This window comes from Aspergillus pseudonomiae (assembly GCF_009193645.1).
Source record: "Aspergillus pseudonomiae strain CBS 119388 unplaced genomic scaffold BDV37scaffold_95, whole genome shotgun sequence".
Classification (NCBI taxonomy): Eukaryota; Fungi; Ascomycota; class Eurotiomycetes; order Eurotiales; family Aspergillaceae; genus Aspergillus; species Aspergillus pseudonomiae.
This window is the reverse complement of record NW_022476087.1, coordinates 27909-52551: the sequence shown is the minus strand read 5'-3', so window position 1 is coordinate 52551 and position 24643 is coordinate 27909. Positions and strand designations below refer to the sequence as shown.

The 24643-nt window shown below is 50.5% G+C and overlaps 8 protein-coding genes across 8 annotated transcripts; 2 read left to right on the top strand and 6 right to left on the bottom strand.

The window, feature by feature from the left end:
- Positions 1-202: 202 nt before the first annotated feature.
- On the bottom strand, positions 203-1010 carry BDV37DRAFT_275214 (NPP1 family protein; the record flags this gene model as incomplete). The annotated part of the gene is made up of 2 exons (XM_032085361.1): positions 203-701; positions 790-1010. The coding sequence occupies 2 exons, from the start codon at positions 1008-1010 to the stop codon at positions 203-205; spliced, it is 720 nt and encodes a 239-aa protein (XP_031936820.1).
- Positions 1011-2567: 1557 nt separating this feature from the next.
- BDV37DRAFT_287520 (transferase) lies at positions 2568-4007 on the bottom strand (the record flags this gene model as incomplete). Its single annotated transcript, XM_032088121.1, has 1 exon — positions 2568-4007. One exon carries the CDS (start codon positions 4005-4007, stop codon positions 2568-2570), a length of 1440 nt encoding a protein of 479 aa, XP_031936819.1.
- Positions 4008-4612: 605 nt separating this feature from the next.
- Positions 4613-6304, bottom strand: BDV37DRAFT_229175 (cytochrome P450). The gene is made up of 3 exons (XM_032080314.1): positions 6099-6304; positions 5595-6038; positions 4613-5544 (listed from the first exon to the last, which is right to left on the bottom strand). The coding sequence occupies exons 1-3, from the start codon at positions 6281-6283 to the stop codon at positions 4629-4631; spliced, it is 1545 nt and encodes a 514-aa protein (XP_031936818.1). The 5' UTR covers positions 6284-6304; the 3' UTR covers positions 4613-4628.
- Positions 6305-8604: 2300 nt separating this feature from the next.
- Positions 8605-10376, top strand: BDV37DRAFT_297696 (uncharacterized protein; the record flags this gene model as incomplete). The annotated part of the gene is made up of 5 exons (XM_032090385.1): positions 8605-8751; positions 8829-8933; positions 8984-9381; positions 9443-9507; positions 9595-10376. The coding sequence occupies 5 exons, from the start codon at positions 8605-8607 to the stop codon at positions 10014-10016; spliced, it is 1137 nt and encodes a 378-aa protein (XP_031936817.1). The 3' UTR covers positions 10017-10376.
- A 254-nt stretch (positions 10377-10630) lies between these two features.
- BDV37DRAFT_275210 (FAD-dependent oxidoreductase) lies at positions 10631-12276 on the bottom strand (the record flags this gene model as incomplete). Its single annotated transcript, XM_032085360.1, has 4 exons — positions 10631-11134; positions 11185-11555; positions 11629-11900; positions 11981-12276. 4 exons carry the CDS (start codon positions 12274-12276, stop codon positions 10631-10633), a joined length of 1443 nt encoding a protein of 480 aa, XP_031936816.1.
- Positions 12277-14550: 2274 nt separating this feature from the next.
- BDV37DRAFT_297695 (terpenoid synthase) lies at positions 14551-17538 on the top strand (the record flags this gene model as incomplete). Its single annotated transcript, XM_032090384.1, has 6 exons — positions 14551-14877; positions 14932-15284; positions 15343-15559; positions 16536-16690; positions 16780-17106; positions 17160-17538. 6 exons carry the CDS (start codon positions 14551-14553, stop codon positions 17536-17538), a joined length of 1758 nt encoding a protein of 585 aa, XP_031936815.1.
- A 1452-nt stretch (positions 17539-18990) lies between these two features.
- On the bottom strand, positions 18991-21534 carry BDV37DRAFT_287514 (DEAD/DEAH box helicase; the record flags this gene model as incomplete). Its single annotated transcript, XM_032088120.1, has 2 exons — positions 18991-20913; positions 20980-21534. The coding sequence occupies 2 exons, from the start codon at positions 21532-21534 to the stop codon at positions 18991-18993; spliced, it is 2478 nt and encodes an 825-aa protein (XP_031936814.1).
- Positions 21535-23018: 1484 nt separating this feature from the next.
- BDV37DRAFT_287513 (HNH endonuclease signature motif containing protein) lies at positions 23019-24410 on the bottom strand (the record flags this gene model as incomplete). Its single annotated transcript, XM_032088119.1, has 3 exons — positions 23019-23720; positions 23781-24064; positions 24116-24410. 3 exons carry the CDS (start codon positions 24408-24410, stop codon positions 23019-23021), a joined length of 1281 nt encoding a protein of 426 aa, XP_031936813.1.
- Between the last annotated feature and the right edge of the window lie 233 nt (positions 24411-24643).

Below are 24643 nucleotides of genomic sequence, written 5' to 3'. Positions count from 1 at the left end.
GTAATATCAGGCCAATTAAGCCATTCTCCAGCCCAATTACAGCTTGTTAGAGACATATATACATTTCTGACACCAATGCCCTGGGCTTATCCCGCGCGATGCTACTTCTCAACCATAATCAAATCCAAGTTGCCGATGTTCCTGCAGTTAGATTGCCAGGAGCTGTCGATATGACTGTCCAGACAACGATAGCTCAATCTCCCTACAGAGCAGCCTTCTCAAGATTTCCCTGGAAAGTTGAGTCCTTGAATGGGACAGTGGCCTTGCCAAACTCGGCACTTTCCAATCCCTGCCTTGCGGCCTCGGGAAGAGACTCCCAGGCAATGAGTGGTAGATCGCGTCCAAGCGTATTAGTGAACTGCAGCTCATGGTTGGTTGGGAAGCTGGTAAAGTATTCCACCTTAGGTCTATCGCCCTCTCGCGGTGGGTTGTCCGTCTTCTTGTAGCTGCCGTGACCCGATGCTGCACCTCCCAGCAAGGTTGGGTTATCGTTGGCTGGGTTGTTGACCCAGATAACAACATTCTCCCAGTCGTGGCGGTGCGCACCCGCTGATACTCCACTGTTGGGCATGTCCTTTGGCATATACCATGCGTACATGATACCGTAGCGCCCATTGTGCCAGCCACCGCGCACGTAGGTCTGCGCTTTGCTTTGGTCACGGCAACCTCCCGTGGCGCTACCAGTGTCTTGAAGCCCTCCACTATACAACAGAGGTTAGTATATTCGCAACTTTTATCTTATTCACAGTCCACCAGGGCCTTGTGTCTTGTGATGTAATATTGGCTTACCTCACATCACCGTTGTCGGCGACGGCCGGGTAGGATTGACAGCCGTGTGCAATGTGTAGATACGGCTCGAACTTCTTATACGTGTTTCCGGTGGGGGTATCAGGGACGGTCTCGGGGAATGGGGTGATAGAGTCATGATTCACGACTTTGCGCTTCTCCATGGGGCTTCCCTGCACTGCGAGGGCAGCAGCCAGAATGGCCAGAAGGCTTTTGGGGACCATCTTGATAGCTTTGAAGGAGGATATATTCTTGACTGCGTGTAGACAGTGATTTGATTGCCTGAGTCTGTAGATTATGGGAAGATGGGAGAATCCTGGCTTATATACCTTTCCACAGACACCCGCCTCTTTTATAGAACGCAATTGCCGACGTCTGCCAAGATTCATCATGCAAGGAAGGATCATGCCTAAGATATTAAATTGCTACGGGCGAGAGCATGTCCGAATGCCAGCCGCACCGAAGCATCCGCCATGATTACATGCCTACTAGCAGATCCTCCCGCAGTTTAGCTTGATCACGACATTCAATCACGATCAGTCTCAGTGTCTGGGTCTGGGCTTTAGGGCAACCACTAACCAACTTTCGCAAGGAAGGCAGATTAAACCCCGAAACCCTTCCAACCAAGTGTTGTACTCGGCCTAATGTACTGAAGTCCGGATTTAGACATCTGCCTATTCCAAGTAACACACCTCGTCATCTAGCAGCTGCCAGCAGTGACTTGAAACCAGGCAACTGCATGAGCATATGCAGGTACTGCCGATCACTTTCGGAACCGGAAAGAAGCCAAGGCCGGTTCATCCGTATCAATCGCTGTCTCCACTCTGGTATAGGTTTAGATTGAGAAACTATACCTCATGAGACGTGGGGACTAGAATTGAGTTCAAACGCTGAACGTATCTAACCGTGCATTGCACCACTACTATATGTGGTGATTGAGTTGCTTAGAAAGGTCACGACCCTAGACCCTCTAGGGATTATTAGCTGTTATTCAGTCCTAGGTAGATTAATCCGTCATCAATATGACTCTCTAGATACCTTTGCTGCCGCGTAGTAACCTGTATACGCCGACGAACCTTGTGCATGGGTCAAAACAATGCGAGAGAAAGTCAGTAACGATATGCCGGAGCTCTCATCCATAGTGAGAATAGCAACCTCTGTTCAACGCATATCCCTTCAGGGCTTATCTTCGGCGAAACGTCGGCAGAAGGTGTACTCTGATTGCCATGGCGTGGGACCCTGTCCATCCACTCGTTGATCCTTCGTGTGTGGGAAACCTGTGAAATCTATATGCAATGTCTGAGTGGGCCTACGGTGACTGGGGCTTGTAACCTGAAGGATCTTCTCCTGTTTTGGAGTAATCTTCAACCTTACCCGAACAGCCGTACCTACCGGATGTGCAGAAGGATATCCGGTAGCAACCGGGACTTAGTTCCGAAGGATGTGCTATCGAGTTCATGTCGAGCTACTATGAGGCTCAGTTTATGCTTTTTATGTTCAATTATGAATGTGGGATGATCACACTGCCCCACAGCTCTTGCGTGGTTGAGTCCATCGCCAGCAGCATTACCCAGCGTCATACTGGTCAGAGGACATACTACCACTAGCGATGAAGGCAGTCTTCTTCTTCTATCATGAAGTTCATACCACTATATCCTCCAGGACCAGCATTCCGTCCGCTGTCGCAGTTTAGTCTGGGTACATATCACAAGAAGGCACCCACGGCTCAGGGTAAATACCGACACATCCAGACCCTCATCACCAGAGACCCATCCTATCCCTTATTCACTATCAACACCCCGATACTCGAAGAACTGGGCAAACTCCGTATCGTTAATCAAGTCCTGAGCCAGCTCTTTCTCATACATTAGCGCAAACATATTACCCTCGTCAGAATCTGGGTTCGCATCGAGTTTGGGAGGGTACACCAGGTGCACGCCGACGGTGACACCCGGCCCCTGCTGTAAGTGACGATGGCAAAGCGGGCGGGCGAACCCGAAGTCCGCATTATTCACTTGAGCGTCGCGGTGGTCCGTTGTGATGATGGACATTGGTGGCTTCGAGTTAATGCGGATGTTGAGGTTCGTCTTGTCCTTGATGTGCGAGATCGCAGTCAGCGCAGCATCCAGGTTCTCCTGGGTTTGAGTACTGGTAATCTTGCGAATATATGCCGCAAGCTCCCAGAGGGGCTTGTCGGAAATCACGTCCCCGTGAGTGAGCGGCGGGAAAGGCGCCTGGTCCGATAGTGCAGCCCAGAGAACATTGTGCTGGAGTTGCGGATGGACAGGGGGGTTCATCATTCGGCGACGCATATCCACGGCCTCACACCAGAACATAGGGGTTTCGAGCGGTATTCCAAAGACCGGCTGACGGAGGCGGGTTGTGGTCCGCCATATAAAGGCGGTGAAAGCGTCGTATGTTGAGATCCATGTTCCATCCTGCGGTGTCGCAAGCCGCTTTAGCTCAGCAGCCTTGCTCCTGGGAAGGTGGAAGAGCAAGCATTGTCCAGGCTTCTGATCCGGGTGCTGCTGCGGCGGAGGGGGTCCGTCAACGAGCTGCTCCACGGGCGGATCCGGCTTGGAAACGATGGAAACGTCATTGCAGACTGGGTCCCACGTCGGGAACGGCGTCTGATGCTGCACGGCGTAGCAGTTGTCAGCAAGCTGCTGCACAAATCCCCGCCAGCCCATGACATCGTTCGCATAATGGTGCATGTGGGAGATCAGAACAAATCCTCCACAGACAAAGTTGAGTAAGAAGGCCGAGGTGACCGGAGAACAGTCCGGATGCGCCTCTGGCTTCTCGCCGTATGTCATCGGCTCGATGCTCCAATGGTTGAAATCACCCAGTGTCATCCCAGCAAAACTCGAATTTTCCATGTCATCCAAGGAGGGGAACCGATCCGCATCGTTCACAGCGTCCAACCACTGTACAACAAACTGCACCGTGCTCTCCTTTCGTTTCACAAAGGAATGACCCCCATCGGAGTCTTTTTCGATGGTGCCACAAAGGTGGCCGACTTGGCCCAGAGTCCGCTCGAGACCCTCCTTGAGTACTGCAGCGGCCTTGGGCTTACTCCCATCCTCCAAGCGAAAGTAGATCGCGAAGTGGGTGTAGCAAAGGCCTGTCAGGTAATCAAGCGTCGAGATTTTGTACCGCTCCTCCTGCGGGCTGGTCTCCCAGCCGTATGGGTGCAAGTAGTGTATTTCCCGATGGACCATTTTGTGAGACGTAGAACGGTGACTTCGAAGAAGGATCGATGTATTCCAGAGAGGAACAGGATGTCTCCAACCAACGCTCATCTTATGGCCCGCCTTGAAATGCGGGGCTCTCAACCTGCTGCGCCTCACCAGATACAATATATCTGCGGCAAAATACCTTGGCAGTCGACACGAGGGCGATATCCAATAGCACCGAGGAAATCAGCGTCCACCTGTTGGCGCCTGCTCACTGTGAAAATGTACCTGCAGGAGAGACAGGAACGTCAGATCACGCAATCAGTGGAAGTCCTAGCAATTGCTGCGACCGAACAATTGCCACGCACGTTAGACTGAATAGAATCAGGTACGATGAGTAGCGTCATGTATTGGGCATCCGATTCCTCTGCGAGCCTGTGTTAGCCTCTAACAGGTACCGAATGATCAACATTCAGGACTGGGTTCGACCTATATACATTGACAAAGCTTCTTCTATATACATAGTTGTCGACATGTACATATGCCCCTTACATCGGAGATATCATAGAAACGGAGAAAGATGGCGATCTACTTCCGAAGCTCCATCGTATGGTCCGCTCGTAGCATTCAGTTGATGCGACTGCTAGAAGGGACCTAGACATCCACTTAGCCAGTGATCAAGCCAAACGTTCCCTTTCCGGGCGTAAGCCGAAATCCCCATGTCGCCCCTGCAAACTTGGGCGTCTCAGACATTTTGACCTCAACCTTCTCCGCCGCGGGAGGCAGCGATGCAGCGACTGCTTTCGTGTTTCCCTTGGGTTCGACCCATGTGTCCCGGACGGGACGAACGTCAAATCGCACCAGGATCATGGCAACCAGCGCCAGGATCTCGCCGGATGCGAAATGGCGCCCTGGGCAGATATGTGGGGATGAACCGAAAGACATGAAGCCAGACGCCTTGGATCGCTTTTCCACCGGATCGATCTTGCTGAACCGCTCTGGATCATATGTATCGGCGTCCGAGCCCCAGACGGAAGGATGCTTGTTAATCACTGCCGCAGGCATCAGAATAATGGACCCGGCCTTGACGAGCAGGCGATCATCAAGTAAGGTATCCCTTTGAATAACACGCAGCTGCCCGGAATTTGAACGAGTACGGAGCGTCTCTTGAAACGTTGAGACGAGGATCGGACACTTCTCACGGATCTCTGCTAGGTCCAGGTTGTGAACGCCTGCGGAGTCAATCGACAGGGCCCCGGTTTGGATCTCCTCTCGGATCTTATGAAGGAGTTCCGGGCGAGAGAAGATATCAAACAGGACCCAGAAGCAGGTCGGAACGGTATTGGACAGAATGCCCAAACCTGTGAACGCTTCCAAGCGCGCAATGTCCTCGAGAGTTGCCCCCGCCTCGTGCTGAACTTTCCATCGAGTGTACGCCAGCTGCGAAGAATCCAGATGCCCATCCACTTGGTAGTATTGGACGAAAGCTTGGGTCAGTTGCTCTCTGCCTTTCCACGGTTTCCGTGCGGAGATCCAGGGAAGGGTGTTCATCATGAGCAGACTTAGATTCGACTCAATCGCCCTATCGACTGGTTAATTCCCAGCGATACCGTGGAGAACACCAGTACTCACCAGAAAGCTTGTCGGTTGCTCTCGGACCGGTAAGGATTCAATGGGCCATAAATGGCATCTGTACTGGCGACCGTAACGGCATGGCAGCACCACTCGTAGAGATCCACCACCGTGTCTGGCTGCGATGCTAGCTGATTAATTATGGTATTGAGGGCCGTGATCATCTTTCCGTTCATTTGATCCAGTCCGCCGCCTAAGAGAGCGGGGTGCATGGAATCCGCGGTTCGCTGCCCCAGTCCCTGACCTCCAGACTCTTTGTCGCGAAGAAGCTGCATCCCGCGACCGTGGACACCGGCCCCATTCTCGGCGACATTGTCGAACAGAGGACCAAATGACATCGCGTTGCGGCTCCGTCGTACCGCGGAGACCAGCTCCGGCGATGCAATGATGTAGACCTTCGCATAGAGCATGTCCATCGTGAAGGCGGGGAGACGGTTTTTGCGGCTGTCGCAGTCATTAATTATACTATTTCTCCGGTTGAAAAAAAAAATGGGAGTAACACACCTCGTCGTCGCAAAGTACTCGAGGCCATAGTACAGAAATAACAACAGATGGCCGACGAGCGGGATTGCGCTGGAGACCAAAGGTGGTTCACGGGGATCCAGTTTCCTTCGCTGGATGAAGAGTAACGTCGAAGCCAGAAGGCCCACCAGGAGGGTGAAGCCTACGATAGAGGAGATGTCCGACATTCTGCAGAGTGGATGTTGAACATGCTTCGGGTTGAATGGTGAACATTGGAACCTTTATTGATTCGCGTTGTGATGGAAGTTTGGTTGACATCGGCCCATTGGGTTTAGCGTGGGGCTATACCGCAGGAGCCTTAGCGTGGGCCACGGAAGATCAATGTTCCTTTTCCGTCGGGTATCGTTCGTCACATGTTTTTTTGTTTGTCTTGTCTTCTTGTATGTATGGATGGATGTCGTCTGGCAGTAGACACGCCGCTGACCAAGCACTATATCAACCACTCTTCCGACTCCATCGCATCATATGTCTGGTCTATTTCCAATGCCTTGAATGCAGCCGTCAGTGCCGGCAAAGCTTGATTTGGATGCATTTCGCCTCCTTGCGGTATAGGTCTTGGCCTAGAGACAGTGCTACGTAGCGCTACCGAACGCAGTCGATTTGCTTCAGTCCGAATACTTCTTTCAAGTTTCGTCACACTCCCCTACTACAGACTGTCTCACAAAATCCAAGATTTATAGAGTCTTCTATGCCCCACTGGCCGTTTTCTTGTGCTTGTATGATCTATATCCACAATGGATGCTGATCCAGTGGGTCTCTATACACAGTCCGTGCGTGCGATCTGCATGGGTCACCAGGAAGAATGATTCATTCCTGTCAACAACCAGGATGCAGGGAAACGACCCGAGATATAAGTGAGATTTAAGAATTGAGTACCAGTCGCTGTAGTACGGTCACAAGCGACGTTGTGGGTATCTTATGCCTCATTTATGGGGACTGTTTACCGATCCCCAGTTGAGTGCTATCCCGATATATATAATGCATTGTGACCGACTGAACCTACGCCAGATGTTCTCCCAGTTCAAATTAACACAAGCCCAACCTAAGAACACGGATACCTCTATAATGTCTCCCTAAATACTATGAAAATATATTGAAAGCTACACTTGACACTTGGATGAGATCCATGAGAATAAATAAGTTCTCCTCGATATCGCAAATCATAGACGCCGACAAGAATGTGAACATCATATAGTAGACCAATAGGTATATATGTGGCGCTATTATATGACCAATAACGTTAACATCGTAACATCTTGCCATGGACTCCAATGTGCAACGAAGCAGCGTACAGTACAACCTGGTGGAGACTTAAGCCAAAGCCGAGGTACTTCCGAGATTCGAACGCCTGGCCAGAAGGAGAGCAAAAAGTAGGGTAGGATGCAGCACGTGGGTAGATTTGGTCATAGCACGACCTTAATTAATTTGAATTTTTTTTTTCGGAGATTTGTCTCAATTTATTTCGTGCCCTGACTTGTGGTACGATGAATTGGAGATTGAAATTGGAGTCTATGAGATCTAGAATACGGGGGATATTCGTTTGAGTGGTTGCAATAGAATTGTCCCGCCCAGGGAGAGTGAGAGAGAACAAAAAATCTTGTAGTCTGCCACCACAAGGGGCCTACTTGATCTGGGGAAATCTAGGGTATACATAGACTTGGACTGGAAGGCGTGTCTCAATACCAAGCACGCGGACAGGAGGCCAAAGCGTCCCACGATCTCAGATCTCTTGGGATTGAAACGGATGACTCCATCCGAAGGAAGTAGGGTAATTTCCGGCCCCACATGGAAGACTTTGCACCAGCACAACCCCGGCGAATAGGATTGAAAAATGAGCCCTGGTTCAGCTCAAGAATGAGGCGTGAGGTGTACGAGTTTGCTGCTGTCGAGAGGGACTCGAGAAATCCAATTGCTTCTCCTACCTTGGCCTGGCTGGTAAGAGTATGGGTTCCGTCAAGTCAGGATGAACGAGGGCCACTCCCGGCAACTTGGCAAAATCTTCGCGGTTGAAGGATGAAGAGACGAATTCACGGCCAAAAGGATGCCGGTATTAGCCTTCGGCATTGCCGTGAATGCCTCCCCAAAGCCTAGGCCCAAGCTTCGGAAACGCAGGATTGATTCAAACGGCCAACGGTAGCGAGCAGCCGGCTTCCATGATTGACTCAATCAGCTTCCCATCTTTGAGCCACGGACTCCACTCGCCACATGGTCTGGAAGCTGATGAGGTGGAACCAGGTGAGAACTTTCCGATCGTGGGTCATGTCCCAAGAGACGGAAGTGTTGCATACGAACAATTTTTTAGCAACCCAGTCAGACTTTAAGACAACCCCAATTCCACTTGCCATTCTCTTCCTAGGCACCACCTGTGTTGATGAACCCCCCCAGGGACAATGACTTCCTAGAACCCTAGGTATTCGGCAGTTGTTTACCTTTCGGGCGCTCTGGATATTGAAGCAACTGTGTGTAGCAGCCGTCGGTTAAATCCACCATGGCAGAAGATCGAAGCTTAGAGGTGCGAGCAGTTGCGGCGGTCTTCCTCGCATTGGCTACAGTGGCTACGGCTCTCCGATGCTATGTACGCCTGGCGATTGTGAAGGCGTTCGGCTGGGATGATGCCATCATGCTATTGGCGTTGGTGCGTCTGGTCCCCGTAGTTGAACAGTTGGACAGGAGGTTCAAAATGTCTTTCTAACCTTTGTCTATCTGGAACAGGGATTCTTTGGCATGTTTTCCGGGTGCATGATCGGAGGAAGCTTATACGGGACCGGAAGGCACCTCACGGAACTTACGAATGATCAGAGAACAACCGCCATGGAGGTAAGCTTCTTACCTTGAGAGGTATTCTATGGTGCTAACGCAGTCAGTAGTACTGGTTCTTATGCGACGTTGCCTACTGCCTCTCGTCTATCCTGTGCAAGATCTCCGTCGGCATATTCCTCCTGCGTGTCACCGTGCACAAAGTTCATCGCATGGTGGTTTATGCGGTAACCACGTTGGCGGTGGTATTTGGGTTGATGTTTTTGATCCTCCTTCTCGCCCAGTGTAAACCGGTGAAGTTTTTCTGGATGCGATTATCCACGGAAAACCCAGTTTCCGGGTCCTGCATCAACATGACTGTAATCATCGTGGCTCTGTATATCTTCAGCGCGGTGTCCTTTATCTTTGACCTGACTGTGGGGGTTCTGCCCGTCTTCGTCGTGCGCAATTTGCAGATGCGTCGCGATCTAAAGTATGCCGTCGCCGGTCTTCTCGGCATGGCTTGCATGTATGTCACCACAAGGTCCTCGACAGTCCACCACCAGAATCTTCTAACACGTCTGCTTTAGTGCTTCCGTCGCGGTTCTGGTCCGGATGGCATATGTCGAGACACTTCGGAACCCAGATTTCCTATGTGAGACTTCCTTCAATCTGCCTTGCCGTGCCTTGTCGCACGGCTGAAGCAATCTGACAAGAACACTCACTGACATGTATTATCCAGACGCCACGGTTGGTATCGCCGTGTGGTCCAACATTGAGACCGGCCTGGGAATCTTTGCCGGTAGTCTGGCAACCCTCCGCCCTCTACTACGAATGATCCGCCCGGGAACTGGTCGATCATATAATAAAAATACCCCCTCAACTCCTGGATCACGTACGTGGCACAACTCATCGTTCCAGCGGAGCAACGCCCTGCCGTTGTCTTCTCTCACGACGGAAGAAGAGCGACAGCATAGGCTGAAAGGAAATGTGCGTGCCGGTACACCCATCGAGACTGGACCGGGGATGTCGTCGTCGAGTGTTGCAACTGAAGATGATATATCAGATCACGAATTGATCCTACCCAAGGATTCAGCAGACTACCAGTATCAGATCAACGTGCGGCGTGACTTTCACATCACGAGCAGCGAAAGCCCTGTTTGAGATGGGCATGCCACACATGCTATGAACCCATTAGATACAAATAATCATGACCTCAATAAAATGCAAACAATTCTGGCAGTTATGCACTCACGCAACAAAGGTGCTCGTGGTAACCATATCGTGCTCACACACCATGATCTAGAGGAGATTTCTAGGGATGCCTGTCTGTGTCCGTCTCCAACGACATCACCACCGGCGCTTTATTCAGACCAGACAGAACAAAGCGACCGTCTGCGCTCATCGCCGGCCCGATTCCATAAAGATGCCTGGGCTACGCGTCTGGCCCATGGTGGCATGGGTATTGCCGCCAACCACGTGTATATACAGCGAGGAGTTTCCTCGGAAATACCTAAGTAATCAATAGAGGAACTCACATCATATGTTCGTTGTTCAACGATCCAATTCCATTTCGCTTCTAGGCCTTATTGTGAGACTAGAGATAATATTCACACGGACAAGAACTGTAGGAAATGGGAGAAGACGCTGCGTTGTTATCCTACCATTCGAGGATCATCGAAGCGTCTATGGACCGGATAAAAGGCATGAAGTCCCTGTGTTTTTGAGGACGGTATATTTATAAGTATACCAACAAGCCTATGGAGCTCTAACTAGCATCACTTGGTCGATCTGGAAACCAGTGAATTACTCCACAACCATGGAAGAAGACGCCCGGGCGAGTGCAGACCGAAAAAGATAACAATAACAAGGAGCATCAGTATCCACAAGGGAGCAGATCTTCTTTCCTTCCGACTCCACTGCTGCCATCCGGGCCCACTGCGCGAAGGAACTGGGAGAAAGCTGATTGTGGGACTATCAGCGATGGATTTTGAAGCTAGATCTGCTGGTAGAGCCCTCATATGGGGAACTATATATCGTGCAAAAAGGGATTTCACGATACCGTCTCGTGCATGGAGCCGAACTAGGAATCGAGAATCTTTGTAGATCTTGTTGACACGGCTAAAGCGCTCAGACTGGAATTCACGAAGAAGTTGCTCCAGCGCTGGCCGTGAGAGCTTCTTGTATCCATTCCTCGAGAGCCTATCGTACAGCAGGTTGGTTAAGACTGCGGCGTCTTCGATGGCAGTATTCGCTCCTTGTCCGATGTTTGGCGTCATCTGCTATAATGTTATTCGGAGCTCGCCAATTTGACCAGGGTTGTTGCTCTTACCTTGTGCATACTGTCCCCAATACAAACAATACGGTCCGCATGCCAGGTGCTAAAAATATTCTCCTCTAATGCTGTCATTGACATAACTTCCCGATTCTCCCAGACCTGGCCGAAAGTGGCCCCATTCGTTAGTGAGAAGTGAGCGACTTTCTCACATGTACGTACAGCGTCGGTGCTAGAAAACCGCACTGTGTCCGGGTAGGTGTAGGTGTCATCTAACCTCTTGATCACGAACCAGAACACCCGTCCACATTTCCCCTGGATGGTGATAATGGTCAAGCGGTGATGAAATGCATTCACTTGGTCTCCGGCATCTAGCCCTGGAACGGGCGAGGAGATGCCGAAGACACAGGCGTACTCGACCTTCATGCCTTTTATAGAGTGAAGTAGTCAGTGATTGAGCGTCATGAAGCTATCCAGGGTATACAGCACAGTATTACTGACTTCTCCTTTCCCGCTTCGACACCCGCCCAGGCTCCAGCGCGTCTGCCAATTTCCACATCTCAGAGCGGATGACGCTATGGACACCATCAGCACCCACCACTAGGTCCCCAATATACTCCTGTCCGGAGCTTGTGACAACTTCAATGTGGCTATCTAGCCGTCGGATATGCGTTACCCGGCAATTTGTATGAATATTTGACTGCTCCGGGTACGATGTGTGCAGAATCTCAAGAAATTTCTGTCGATCTAAAAATGCAATGGGATATCCGAATCTGAATTTCACTCGAGATACCTTGTCAGCGAGTCCTATGATTCAAAAGTGCTCGGCCACATCTATTTGTGTATCACTGACCTTTCATTGACAATCTTAGGATAATTGATACAGAAAGAAAACCCGCCAGGGTATGTGATAGTAGCCATGCTGAGAGGATGGGTCATCTTCTCCACAGCATCAAAGAGCCCCAATTGATCAAGTATACGTGCCCCATTGGGGATGATACCAATTGAGGCCCCCGCCTGTGGCGAGAGATCTGGACTTTTTTCGAGGACAACATGGTTTATTCCTGCCTGTTCGAGACAGTGGGCCAGGGTGAGTCCAGCGACAGATCCTCCAACAATAACCACTCTGAAATGATCTTTATCACACATAACGGCAGGTACCTGTAGGTATTAGCGCAGAAATAAATGGTTTTCGAGGCTAGAGAATACAGAATACACTAAGCCCAAGCTGTGTGGGACAGCGAACAACAAGAGGGTAGACAGCCGACAAGGAGCTAACCAAGCCGTGACTTAGTGGCTATCTGTACCTCACAGGGGATACAATGTATGCGATATGTAACACGATGGTTCCAAGTCAAACACAAGTTGCAAAGTTCAAACTATCGTTTTTGTGGATCTTTTGGTGGGACCGACGGTAAAATGACAGCCAAACCACTTACCACTTATGTGGTGTATCTCAGCCCCCACGGTCCTCAGCCAACAAAAGGACTCTTACATTCGTCTAGAGATAGCTATTGCAAACCAGGCTACCGGAGAATCGCATCGGCACGGGGTCACTGGATTGGATGCACGCATGAGCTGTCATTGGACTGCAGGACTTCGGTATCAGCACTTGTTGAAGGGGTCACCATGAAGATATTAGGTAAATCAGGTTATCAATGGCGCATTGGGCGAGGACGTCAAACTCGTATTTGATACAACTACGTCTTATGCGCCATCTATCAGCCCAATATCTACGAGAGAAACTGGAATACAGGTTCGGCATGACCAAGAGAATGTTCTCCCTCTTGGGAGGCCGAGCAAGTTCTTGAAGCTGAATTGTTCGGTGAAGCCAATAAACGCCATGTAGACACCACGGATCGTATACATATGGGTCCAATGGTTGCATGTGAGGCAGCCCTGGTCCAAATGATGATGCCTGTACAACACCGGATGTTGGGCATCCTATTAACCGTTAACTCCCCCCACCACAAACTGACATGATGTGAGCGATATCTTGGGTGAGACGGTGGCCCGGACACTTCTAAATCCGCCCAATCTCCAACTGTAAGCAGGTGACTCAAGGCTCGGATATCTATGCGCGCATTGTTCACACCGTGGACTTTTCCGGACTTGCCGGCGTAATAGAACAACGTACTATACGGTCTATCCGTTCAGAAAAAGCAAAGAATAGATAAGACCAGAGAGTACGATGAAAAGATAATGATAATACAATAGACACAAATAGGAGGATTCCTCGCCAAGTGAACGCCCGTCACCAGCGCGGCGGACGAATCCCACCAATTCCATACTTCCACAAGATTGAGGCACTGGGAAATCTGGGCCAACATTGGTCAGGCGTGAGGAGAAAATGTGCTATGATGGAGGCTACACATACCAGATCGTATACGAGCCCCCACGGGTCCTTTCGTTGAAGAGCCATGGGAGTCGGAAACGCCAGCTCTGGACCATCCTCCACTGCGGAGGCAGGATTCCCAATCGGGCACCTGATATCTCTGTATACGAAAATAATAAGCAAGTTTGGCATCACCTAGGGTTGGCCATGTACCTACTTATCGAGGAAGAGATAGACTACCAACCAGATCACTGTGAAGTTTATAGCCAATCCACTCGAGCTCATGGTTCTGGGTATGCAGATAACGTCGTATGCAGTTTCTCTGTAATATTGGAGTATAGTGACGTCTTCGTAATGCCATCTGAAGGGCCTTGGACCAATTTGTAGATCATTCGCACGTAGCTAGTGGCCCACCCAGCTCCCATACAGATAACGAAGACATCGCCTGTCTATGATACCTCGTGGTCAGATGCTCCTCCAAGTCCTGCCAAATACGTCCATGGTATTCCTTGAGATATAGCAAAAGGTATATACGATGATATAGTTTGTTAGTGATGGAAGGATCCGCGATAGGTTCTCGGCAAACATGGATAATGCCAGGTAGTTATGGTGACATCTTAACGATCGATGATAGTGGAAGGGTCCCTTGTTTGACCACAGCGTAGTATGTCCAGATTTGATATTCCTAGATGTTCACGGAGGACGAGATGTACTGATGTGTGACCATGCGGGTCGTACCCATGTTGCGAGCTGACCCTGCTGGCTCAGCTTATCGAATATCACCTCATGTCCATACAAGGTCTACGTGGTATTCGCATCACGTTCCAGTCGGTGCCTGAATCTTAGTGCCACTGACGACAATGCTCAGGTAACTACGAGTATACCAGCTATATGCCTAGATTGCTGCTGCAGTATGATATATGCAAGACGCCATGCTGGCCGACTTTGACGTTACATCTAATCAAGATACTGCAGTATATCCAGCGCTACCCACCACGCAAGCAAGCAAGACAAGGGGAACTGGAATATCCTTTCTCTTTGATTTTGGTGTCGGCGATCCTACTACAATCACTAGTATCGTTGCCATCATGGGCTTCCTTCATGGCTTTCTCTCCCAGCCGACAACCTATGCTATACTGGCCTTGGTGGTTATTCCGGTCACAGCTCTGGCGTGGGACAGGCTGCCGGGTTTGCTGCCTTCTGCAAAGAGGTTATTGGTTGGCAAAAAGAATCCCTCTGAGATAACCTCAATGGAGTGCCCTTATAGTTACATCCGAGAGATATACGGAATGCATCACTGGGCACCATTCGTTAACAAACTCTCTCCCAAGCTCAAGGCAGAGAGTCCGGCAAGGCACCACATGATCCTCGAGATCATGGATGGAATTCATCTTTGCCTGATGCTTGTTGATGATGTATGCCAGATAACTCCATGAACAAGTCTTTTCCTTACTGATATGGGCTCGCAGATTAGTGACAACAGTGACTATCGGAAAGGGCGTCCCGCAGCCCATCGCATTTATGGTCCTTCGGAGACAGCAAACCGAGCGTACTATCGGGTAACCCAACTACTGAATCGCACCGTGCACGAGTACCCGGAGCTTGCACCTTGGCTGCTTCAATGCCTTGAAGAGATCCTACAAGGACAAGACCTCTCACTTGTCTGGCGCCGGGACGGCCTCTCTGCCTTTCCCGTCCAGTCAGAGGAGCGAGTGGCGGCATATCGCCGAATGGCATATTTGAAGACAGGTGCCCTCTTCCGCCTAGTAGGGCAGCTTGTACTAGAGAATCAATCATACGATGATACGTTGACTACAGTAGCGTGAGTCGATCAGGAGGGCTAGTTTTGTGCGTGCATCGTTAACTTATGGCCTTCCTAGATGGTATTCACAACTGCAAAACGATTGCAAGAACGTGTACTCCTCCGACTATGCAAAAGCCAAGGGAGCTATTGCCGAAGACCTACGCAATGGCGAGCTTACTTACCCAATTGTTGTCGCCTTAAACGCTTCTCAGGGGCACCATGTGGCGCGAGCTTTGGAGTTTCGATCGCCACATAATATCCGACAGGCTCTACGAGTGATCCAGAGTGAACAGGTCCGAAATGCATGTCTTACCGAAATGAAAAAATCAGCAGTTTCGATCCAAGACTGGCTCGCACTCTGGGGACGAAACGAGAAGATGGACATGAAGAGCGAAAAATAATACGGGGTAATCTTTGCTAGTAGGAATTAAGTTCAACAGTATGCAGATAGTGAAGATAGATGTTCTGCTTTAGTCTATCAATAACAAGCCCGGAATGAGTCACTTGTATTTTACTGCCTTCCACAACTTAGAGTGGCTCCGTTATTTCCATGTAGAAGCCAGCAGCCGTTCTATTGTCACGCGGAGGGCATGAACATGGACCGTACAAAAGGGGAGACTCACTAGAGCAGACCATGGAGCCTGACCTTGCCCGCATATGCCGAGATATTTGCAGAAGCCACAGGAGTCAAATATCCCATCACCTGTTCCATACAGCTGACGACCGGGCAAGGAGAGCCTGTCGACCGTAGTCCAGGAGAATGACCCGTGAGCCAACGAGATGCAGACCTGAGATGGCCTGTAGGGTTCCCCATCTCTGAAAAGGCTAATAGCAAACTCCTGATAATGGATGTGATGGTGTAATCTTACCCTGCGCTTTCCCCTTAATCCACCCCGCGTGGTCGTTATATATAGGATTTTACCACCCTTCAACTCCCAAAGAGCTTTCCACTAGCCTAGTATTTCCTGCTACTATCATCATTTTTAACCCTGCATTCCACCAATTCATATCATTTGCTACGATACCATCCTTGCCAAACCCCAACTTGTCAAGATGATTTCAGGCGTACCCGATCGTTGGAAGCTTGTTGCGTCTTCTTTCTCTTCAACGCTCAATGCAAGCTATCCCACTCCGAGTCCATTGTCAACCGAGTCCATAGATACTAGAGGTTCATCCCCTCAAGTGCCGGTGTCTACGCCGGTCGACAAAGAGAAAGTGCGGGCACCAATTGTACTCCTAGAGATGTGACAAGCTGACGGAGGCATGAAGATTATTTGGGGGCCTGTTGACTATCTATTAAAATGTCCTGGAAAGGATATCCGTCGCAAGTTCATGCAAGCCTTCAATGAATGGTTACGAATTCCAGAGGACAGGTTGAACATCATCGCCGAGATTGTTGGTTTACTGCACACAGCGTCACTCTTGTACGTGTCCGTCCACTACTGAAAGAATATTGTATGACTCGTCAGTCGCACTCGTGCTAACTTTGTCTTGCATATGTGATTTCTTGCAGGATCGACGACATTCAAGATTCATCCAAGCTGCGACGAGGGATACCTGTAGCCCATTCCATATTCGGTGTCGCGCAAACTATTAACTCCGCGAACTACGCCTACTTTGCCGCCCAGGAGAAGCTCAGAGAGCTCAACCGCCCCAAGGCGTACGAAGTCTTTACTGAAGAGCTACTCCGTTTACATCGGGGGCAGGGTATGGATCTATATTGGCGAGACTCCCTGACCTGCCCCACTGAGGAAGAGTATATCGAGATGATTTCGAACAAGACGGGCGGTCTTTTCCGGTTGGCAATCAAGCTTATGCAGCTGGAGAGTGAGATATCGAGGTGGGTCTCTCTCTACATATTCTTTGAACTGCAAGGATCGTTGACCAGAGTAGCGATTTCCTCGGCCTTGTGGATCTTTTGGGCATCATCTTTCAGATCCGTGACGACTATCAGAATCTTCAAAGTGACTTGTACAGCAAAAACAAAGGGTTCTGTGAAGACCTCACGGAAGGTAAATTTTCTTTTCTGATCATCCACAGCATCAATAGTAATTCTGGTGATCAACAACTGCTCAATATCCTCCGGCAGCGCAGCGAGGAGGAGTCGGTGAAGAAATACGCCGTGGAATATATTCGGTCCACAGGATCTTTCGACTACTGTCAAGAGCGACTGGCATCCTTGCTGCATGAAGCAAAGATGATGGTCAACGTACTAGAAGAGAACGTTGGGTTTTCCAAGGGAATCTATGACATCTTAGCTTTCTTACTATGATGCCACGTCTCATCGGAATCCGGGGAAAGCTTTCGGGGAAGGCGAATGCAACCACCATAGTTCTAAACTACTATTGGGAATCATATTCTAGTTCAGGACTTCCCTGTAGTCAAATGGAGAGCCATAACCATCCTTTCCCATTCCAGCAACGCTGCCCCTCCTCCTGTACCGGCTGTGCTCTCGACTGGCCTAATCACGACGAGCCCGGATGTATGTTACACCATTGTAGCGAGTAGCGCAGGTTATTCGAAGTTCTTACGATCGAATATGACATCGACCAGACACCCCTTCCTCTGAGAAAAGTAGTTCCAAACTGACCTGGAGGTTTTCTCATTGGACGGTCGATGATAGCGATGCAGCACCGCTGTCAAGGTTGCGTAAGGATGGGGAAAACTGTCATAATCGACCCCTCGTATACACCAAAAGGTCGTTTCATAATCCGCATACACGAGTTGTTCGATTTCAAATCGGGCTATGCCGTGGGTATCAGCGAAGAAGGCACTGGGAAACGGCCGTTTTACATGGGTACTTTTACTCAAATAGGTTATTCACACGTACATGTAGCGCAAAGGGCTTCCCATTGTATCTAAAACTACCCTAACCCCCAAGCACACTTTTACAGTAGGGGTCGGCTGTACTGCGCATATTGCATAAGAGAGGTACCATAGACTACATAGAGAGACAAGGTAGAATCAGGCCAACATATAAACATTGCTAGAGATCATGGGGCGCCTACAGAGCCGTAAGATGAGGGTAGTGGAGACTGAGGAGTTTAAAAGCGTAGGCGGCCTCCAGCCTGGGCTAAATACATTGAATCGCACAACTGGACGCGCTCTAGAAGTATGGAATTTTGAGAGGATTTGATGAGATAGCCAAATAGAACGTTTGCTGATATTGACCACTACTGTGGTGGCTCATGTAGTCTTCATAAACCGGACGCCCCCGACAAAGTCCGTAAGACATGGAATAAACCTTTGGTATACCCGTGTTCTGCCTGAGGCGTCCATGCTGATGGGTCAACTGGGACCTCAATCGGCCTGGTACCTGATCGAAACTATCACTTCGTATACTTGAAGCAGTGAAGTGCCTTATTGCTATTACTAAATCGCCATCTTCATTCCTGGAGTGGGAAAACAGATATTGAAAAGGAAACTTAGTGCATTCTCTGTCAAGTCTAAATACATTTGAGATGGCACAGATCTGGTGGCTTTGCAACGCTAAGCTGGCCGATTTAGCGTCACCCTGTTCCCTGGACCCTGGAAGATAGCTAGAGCGGCTGCTTTAGTACGCTGGCTGTCGGTTGAGAAACTTTTGACGAGTTCTTCCAATTCACGGAGAGTCTGAGCTGTGCCGCAGAGCGGGAGACAAAGCTTGGGATGCTCTAGATAATTTGTCTTGCAGCCCCTGATCTCGGGGAGATTCAACTGGCCTCGAACCAGGGTGACGATGACCTTACTGCCCCACTTTTGGGCTCACAGTAAAATATTTGGCCCGCTTGCCCAGAGAGCGACCGGCCTCGTCGAGGTACCGGTAGAATTTGCCGGCATCCATTGTAAAGCTGCGCCCGCCTACCCAGTCCCAGTTGCCGACCACGTACTGGACGGTGCGTGCCCTTGACAACATGACGTTCGTCCGCTTCACGGACTGGAGGAAGCCGGCCGAGCCCGAATTGCGCGTGATTAGGACAATCACGACCTGCGCCTCCGACCCTTGGGAAGCGTCAACAGTTTGGACCCTGGGGCAGGGCGCAGCATCGGGATGCCTCTGCTCCCAAAGCTTCTTTACCAGGGCCACTTGAGCCCGGTATGGGGACATAATTAGAATTTCCTGACAACCTCTATCGACGAGGCTTCGGGCCAGGGCGATCCCAACTTCGGCTTCCATGGGGTGGAATAAGGATCCCGAGGGATCCTTGTTCGTATCACCTTCAACGTGTGCCAGGTGAAGGAAGTGCGACAAGCCTGGCAGAGTCCAGGTCCTGTTGCCCTGTCGGGCAACCAAGGGGTTTTGCGGGTTGATCCCGACGTTGACACGGGGCGCAGCGTACAAGGCTTGAACCTGGCCGTCGTAGTAGGCGACCGAGGTCGGTTGGTACAGGATCGTGTGGGACCTGTACGACACGTTCAGCAACGTCTGATGATACTTTTTGTTGATCAGACGTTCGAAGGCGGATATCGCCCATGCCATCTCACCCTGGCGAGTAAAGACAGGGGGCGACAATTGCCTGTGGTCCCCGACAAAGAGTACGCGGGCATCAATCTTCAATTGACCCAGGATGTAAAAAATTTCAGGGTCTCGGAAAAAGCTCGCCTCATCGAAGATGACGAATTCGGGGTTGAACTCGCGCCGAACCATCTCCCGCACGTTCAGCGGCAAGGTTACCACGATCTGAACATCTTTCATGATGTTCCTGATGAGTTCCTGGCGCTGGTGGTTGAACTCCTTAAACTTCCTCTTCACCCGGCCCGAGGCTTTAATATCCTGAATGCCAGCAAGGAACTCGCGGTATTTGCCAGGCGCCTTCTTTGCACAAGCAATCATTCGCTCAACATCGTCGCTGGGCTCAGTGACGGCGGCAAAAAGCCGGGCCTCGGAGTCTGCTCTGCCACGCAGGCGTACAAGCATGTCCATGCGGTACTTCTCGTGGTCGAATGCAGTGCACAATTGGTTCATCACAGCGGCTCCTGCTGCGTGGGTCGGGACTAGGACGGCCAGTTTGGCATGTCCGACCGACCCACGGGCGAGGATCTGGGTGACGAGCATAGCTGCTGCGGCAATTGTACTTGTTTTACCAGTGCCTGGAGGCCCAACCACCAGGGAGAAGGAATGCGTCAGCAGCTGAGTAGCTGCTTCTGTCTCTGCCTCATTCAGACCCCAGCTCTCTGGCACCAGGGAGTTGAGATCAGTGAGCGAGGTGTCCCATGGGTCGTGGGTATTGATCCGGGGGGTCGAAGCAAGGAACATGGACTTCAGCGGAAGCCTCTTGTTGCTCTCGCTGGGGATTGTCGCCTCTTGGTTCTCGAACTCACGACACATGGCGTCGAAGCTTTCCTCCCCCCAGTGTTCAGAGAGCTTTCTGGTGGCGCTCAGCATCTGCATCTGCACTATCGGGTTGGCCACCTGATGGACCTTAACATCGTCCTCCTCGACTTGACCGATGAACTTGATATCCACTTGATTGAGGAGGACGGCATGGACTGGGGCATCAATCAAGCCTGTCCACTTAGGGGAGGTCTCGGTCACTGATGCCACCCAGTCCTCCGGGACGCCCTTCTCGCCAGGAATATGATAGTCCTTGGCCTTTTCTTGGTTAAACCATTCCTCGCCACGGAGTACTAGAGTGCACCCTCTGTACAGGCGAAACGGACGTTCTTCCTTGGGTCATATCCCCAAGAGAATTCGGTCCGCAACTGCAACACTCTTGACTTGGTAGCCACGAACACCGAGGCACTTATGCTCTTCCTCAGCCTCGGTGTTGATAGCATCGCGATTGAGAGTTATATAGGCAGTCTCCGCTTGGGAAAGCGTGAATCTGTCGCCGCGAAGGGCCTGGCAGACCAACTCAGATTGCTTTGCCCATAGCTTGGCACTGGGCAAACCCAGGGCGATCACAACAACCTTATTCAGCAAGGGCGCTGCTGCCAGTGGGTATGTAGATGCCTGTGGTAGATTGCCTGCCTTTTCAGTGTCGGCTTCGCCCACCAGACCGAGGTTGGACTTGAAGGTGTACACCAGCTCGTTCTCCTTCGTCTCAAGTGACACAATGGTAACTTCGTTCACATGGAATGTGATGTTCCAGAATGAGCGACTGCGGCCCTGGTCGATGGAGGTACCCTGCCGGAGCTTGATGAATGCCGAGGACAGCATCAGACTGATTGCGGGATCAGTTGCAATCTCTTTGGCCATCGTAGTGTCTTCGTTCGAGCCATGATATTTAATGGACTTGACCGGGAACTTGACGGTGGAGCTTCCCTTGCTGAAAAGAGGTTGAGACATTTTGCCGTAGTGGGATCAGCTGCTGCTGTTTCCCTTAGCGAATGCCGCGAGAGGCGAGGAAGGCGAAGAAGGCGAGGAAGGCGAAGAAGGCGAGGAAGGCGAGGAGGGCGAGGAAGGCGAGGAGACAAACGCTGTAGTGGGATCAGCTACTGCTGTTTCCCTTGGCGAATGCCGCAAGAGGATGAGAGGGCGAGACGCGAGGAACTCGATGGGCAAACGCCGTAGTGGGATCAGCTACTGCTGTTTCCCTTGGCGAATGTCAAGAGAGGATACGAAAAACGAGACAGTGTGATAGAGAAACACGCTGGGATCAGCTTCTGCTGTTCTCTTCAACGAACCAAGGAGACCAAGAGGATGAGGACCGCCTCGATGGGACCAGCTCTGCTGTATCCCTTTTGGCAGGAGGGGGGAGAAATATTAAATTTTAACTAGGTTGATAGAGCAGGAGAGCTGATTATGATTTTCGAAAGTTGCCGCCCAGCAAGCTGTGATGATGATGAAGGTGGTGGTGGTGATGATGATGGTGATGATGATGGTGGTGGTGGTGTTGGTGGGGTGAAGGAAGAAAAATGAAATCGAAGAGCACAGAGACACGACTGGGTAGGAAGAGAAATTTTCAAAACAAAGACACGCGACGAGAGTCCTACAAATATTGAAGGGTCAACCACAAACAGAGGTCGAGTTCATATCATGATTTATTCTCGTTCCGGGACCTGATGACGCTTTACAACCGCAGAGCTTCCATCTCCTCAATCCTAAGATTATACCTACGTGACCAAGAGACTGTCCGTACTCTTTTAGATGCCTTCGTTGTCAATTATATCCGATCAGGTCTTTGGCCCTTCGCCAGATGAATTTTCTGGAGACTTTGATATAGATGTCATGCCCGATTAGGACTAGCGTGATCCGACACAATCAACAAGCGCTGTGCCTGAGGAACCAATGGCAGACAAGCAGTTTAGTAGCGCTGCTTTAAGGAAAATGGTGTATGAGGCGATAACCAAGAATATGAGACTAAACAGTTCTCTATTTGACCTTGATTATAGGTGCTGAACTAGATGGTCTTGACACGAATACAAAGACTGCAGGGCGGAACGTGCAAGACTACTGTTTGGAGGTGTTGCCTTTTGATCTTGACTATTGGTTGTATGAATCTGGGTTGAGCGTATCCATAAAATTCTGAAGTAGCATACATAGCTAAACAAGCAATCCCCGTCCCCAATACCCTCTCTAACGGATACTGGTGTGTTGCGGAAACTAAAGGCGAGAGGGGAGATGTCCGCCTGCTCCTCCTGCTCCTCCTGCTCCATCTGGCCCCCTTCACCCTTATGGTCAACATCTTTGGGTCTAGGCAGTCTGGACCCTGGACGATTTCCGCGGGTTGGGAGATTCTCGTCAGTGGGAGTATTTCTCCTGCCCCTAGCTCTAGGGGCTTCCACAACCGTTTCTCTCCAACCTTCTCCCTCGCGGACTTCTTGAGTCTCTCAGCCTCCCCCTTCTTCTTCCACTTCTTGCTCGGTATCCCACTCAGTATCCTCATCATGTAACCCAACCGAGGTAAGCCCAAAATACATCTCTGAATCGGGATCAAGGTCTTCGTCGGTCGCGTCGGCAGCACCACTCAGGGCAAGCACTCGATGCAGGACCCACTGCATTTCTAGCAACTCCACCGATGGAAGGGGGTGGCTGACTGGGTTATCAGTTTCGAAGGTGATTATATCCCCAGAGCAAAGCTTCGTATCCGTCGCAATATTATACAGCTTCGCACTGTGTTCACCGTTCACGGTACTGGAGGAGAAGTCGCGGGGGAAAGGACTGGGAGTTTCGATTGCTGGGATCCCACGAAAGTATAGATTTGTCGGTAGCCAGAAGAATTGCACTGTAAGAACTCTCTGATCCTCGCTTAAGGACAGAGGCTTCAAGGCAAAGCGTGCTTTTTCCCACAGCTTGTGGGCAACGTTGACCATGCACATCATGTTCGAACAGGTCTCTGTCCCATCTGGACCTAAGACGTGTTCGCTCCAGCTACGGACCTTTTCTGGGATCCAGAAAAATGTCAAAACACGCCAGAAGTCTTGAAGCTCATTTTCCCCCTTCTGGCCGATGCTGTATGGGTATATATGTGCAACTTCTAGCGGTTCGAGAAACCCGGTCAGAACACAAGTACTGTTATCCCGTTCATTACACTTAATGTGGTTAGTAGGAAATTGAGTCGGTCGGGTCATGTATATATAAATTCAACTTACCAGTTTCTTTGCGGCTGCCTCACGGCCAGTCCACTTCTTCGGCGACAAAGAAGTGGACCCCGTTTCAGGTCTTGTCGTCGCAGAGGATGTCGTGGCCAACGGACGCCCAGCCTCTTCCCTGGCAATCCGTCGAAGGGTTTTGGAAGGCTTTCCTGAAGCAGCAGTACGCCGGCGTTTCTTAGTTGAGGTTTCTTCGATCCCCGTTTCTGCAGTGTCGTGGAAGCACTCCTCCAAATCGTAGTGGAACTGTGCTGTATCCCTTGGGTTTTTAGACCGAACTGCCCCTGGTGTAGTATTAGCTAGTAGCTCTTGATAGGGTCAATACAGTGACTTACAGGCTTTGATCATATCCGTACAAGATTTATTCTTGAGGCTGAGTCCTACCGTACTGCAGCTGAATTCATCTTGTTCACATTGTTTCATCATCCTCCTTATGCTCACGAGGTCGGCAAACCACAGACAAGCCCATTCGATCGAATTCAGTTTAGTTTCTCCAATAGCGTGCAATAGCTGCACGATAAGCTCGCGTCTCTGTGGGTCGAGGAGCTCGTCTGCAGGGCCCATTGTAGCTGTACGGACTGGCTCAGAGGTAAGAGAGGTGGGTTGTTCGGTGGGCATCAGTGTCGACATTATCAGTAACTCAGGTGGTACCAGCCTCTGCTGTATACCACACAAGACTTGTAACGAGAAGTTGACGCCAGCTTCTGCTGGATGCTGCGAGGATACCCTAACAGGAAAATAGGAATCAGCCGGTGCGGTGTATCAAGCGCAGGAAGGAATAGCAGTGCACAGCCAAAGCCGGTTCGTTGGGAGCAGCCGGGATGTGACTTTGGGGGAGGTCGAGATCGAAGGGCGGAGCGTGG